The sequence below is a fragment of the Egretta garzetta genome, unplaced genomic scaffold (genome assembly GCF_000687185.1).
Source record: "Egretta garzetta isolate BGI_Z169 unplaced genomic scaffold, ASM68718v1 scaffold386, whole genome shotgun sequence".
NCBI lineage: Eukaryota > Metazoa > Chordata > Aves > Pelecaniformes > Ardeidae > Egretta > Egretta garzetta.
In genome coordinates this window covers 568,179-569,962 of record NW_009260063.1, presented here as the reverse complement: position 1 = coordinate 569,962, position 1,784 = coordinate 568,179, and the positions used below count along the sequence as shown (strand labels likewise).

At 53.3% G+C, this 1,784-nt stretch overlaps 1 protein-coding gene across 1 annotated transcript in view; it reads right to left on the bottom strand.

Moving 5' to 3' along the window:
- Positions 1–759, bottom strand: part of EEF1AKMT2 (EEF1A lysine methyltransferase 2) — a 10,272-nt gene extending 9,513 nt beyond the window's left edge. Inside the window, exon 1 of the mRNA XM_035896587.1 lies at positions 635–759. Coding sequence (XP_035752480.1) covers positions 635–759 — 125 coding nt within the window. The remainder of the gene's footprint in view (positions 1–634) is intronic.
- Between the last annotated feature and the right edge of the window lie 1,025 nt (positions 760–1,784).

Genomic DNA, 1,784 nt, shown 5'->3' with positions numbered 1-1,784 from the left:
ACTCGCTGCCCGCGGAGGACCGAAGTCCCTCAATAAAATCCAAGTTTTTATTTCTAAGAAACGGCAAAGCTCCAAATGACCAGATTTTCACCACTGCAATCCTGAAATCACCTAAAATCATAGAATGTTTTGGGTTGGAAGGGACCCCTAGAGGTCACCCAGCCCAACCCCCCTGCAGGAGCAGGGACACCTTGAACCACATCAGGTTGCTCAGAGCCCCATCCAACCTGGCCTGGAATGTTCCCAGGGATGGGTCCACTACCTCTCTGGGCAACCCCTGCCAGGGTTTCACCACCCTCAGTGTAAAGAATTTCTTCCTTATATCCAGTCTAAACCTACTCTGGTTTAGTTTGAAACCATTACCCCTTGTCCCGTCACAGCTGGCCCTACTAAAAAGATTTTCCCCACCTTTCCTACAGGCTCCCTTTAGGTATTGAAAGGCTGCAATCAGGTCTCCCCACAGCCTTCTCTTCTCCAGGCTGAAAATCAGCGCAATCTCTTTTAAAAAAAAAAAAAGGGATTTATGCTCTTCATTACGTACGAATTCTTCAAATTTCACCAACGCCTTCACTTTTCACAAGGCTGGGGTTTTTTTTGCAGGATAGCGTTAACAGCCTGTAATTTCTTTCTGAACCAGTCATAATTCTGGCATTGGAAGGAGGCAGCACGGGGGCACACGTGCGCGCAGTGGGATGCCCTCAGCCGCAAGCCAGTTCCAAAACTGGAGCCGCAATTTTTTTCCCTTTTGCGAAGCTTCATATGCGTAAAATGTCCCATCGCAGAGTGCCCAAAGTGAAAAACCCAACAAATGGGAGCGACGGACTTCCCATGCCCTGCAACTCCTCGCCCAGCCCTTCAAAATCTACACACCATACCCAACGACCAACGCGCCCTTTCACTGGTTTCTCAAGGAATCATCGCTCAGAGACGCCCACTCCTCTCAGCGCGCTTTCCCGGCGGTGTTCACCACAGTCAAGGGAGTTAAATCCAGTTGGCGGCTGGTCACAAGCGGTGTCCCCCAGGGCTCAGTTTTGGGGCCAGTACTGTTTAACATCTTTATCCATGACCTGGACGAGGGGATCGAGGGCACCATCAGTTTGCAGATGACACCAAATGGGGTGGGAGTGTGGATCTGCTGGAGGGGAGGAGGGCTCTGCAGAGGGACCTGGCCAGGCTGGATCCATGGGCCCAGCCCAGTTGGGTGAGGTTCAACAAGGCCGAGGGCCGGGTCCTGCCCTGGGGTCACCACAACCCCACGCAACCCTCCAGGTGTGGGTCAGAGGGGCTGGAAAGCTGCCCGGGGGAAAAGGCCCTGGGGGTGTTGATCGAGAGGCAGCTGAATATGAGCCAGCAGGGTGCCCAGGTGGCCAAGAGGGCCAGCGGCATCCTGGCTTGTATCAGGAATAGTGTGGCCAGCAGGAGCTGGGAAGTGATTATGCCCCTGCGCTGGTGAGGCTGCACCTCAAATACCATGTTCAGTTTTGGGCCCCTCACTACAAGAAAGATGTTGCCTTGCTGGAACATGTCCAGAAGAGTGCCACAAAACTGGTGAGGGGTCTGGAGCACAAGTCTTATGAGTAGCGGCTGAGGGAACTGGGGTTGTTCAGCCTGGAGAAGAGGAGTCTGAGGGGAGGCCTTATCGCCCTCTACAACTGCCTGACAGGAGGGGGTAGTGAGGTGGGGGTCGGCCTTTTCTCCCTGGTAATGGGTGATAGGATGAGGGGAAATGGTCTGAAGTTGCACCAGGGCAGGTTTAGGTTAGACATTAGGAAAAATTTCTTCAC